Below are 314 nucleotides of genomic sequence, written 5' to 3' on the forward strand. Positions count from 1 at the left end.
GACGACTGTTCTAGTGCACGTGCTGCTGCTGGCCGTGGTTCTTTGCCCTCACATGATCTTACCCACTGTGTTTCTTTACTTGTTTTTAATTTTAGTTTGGCGGTATCGGTCGCGCCCCAGAGAGCCCAGCGGCATGGATCCGAGATTGTCCCATGTGGACGCGGTCGGCCTTGACGAACTAGACGAAGAATTCGACCCGTTTCCGTCCACCCGGGCTCACGAGCAAGTCAGACACAGATATGATCGGTTACGGGTCTTAGCTGGCAGGGCCCAGACATTTTTGGGTGACGTGGCAGCTCAAGGGGAGAGGCTGG

General features: G+C 55.4%; 1 protein-coding gene across 1 annotated transcript in view; it reads left to right on the forward strand.

The window, feature by feature from the left end:
* LOC109834614 (FT-interacting protein 1) overlaps positions 1–314 on the forward strand; it is a 3,294-nt gene that overhangs the window by 2,746 nt on the left and 234 nt on the right. The window contains 1 exon segment of the mRNA XM_020402650.1: positions 3–313. Within this exon segment, the coding sequence (XP_020258239.1) occupies positions 3–313 (311 nt within the window).

This window comes from Asparagus officinalis, chromosome 3 (genome assembly GCF_001876935.1).
Source record: "Asparagus officinalis chromosome 3, Aspof.V1, whole genome shotgun sequence".
Lineage (NCBI taxonomy): Eukaryota > Viridiplantae > Streptophyta > Magnoliopsida > Asparagales > Asparagaceae > Asparagus > Asparagus officinalis.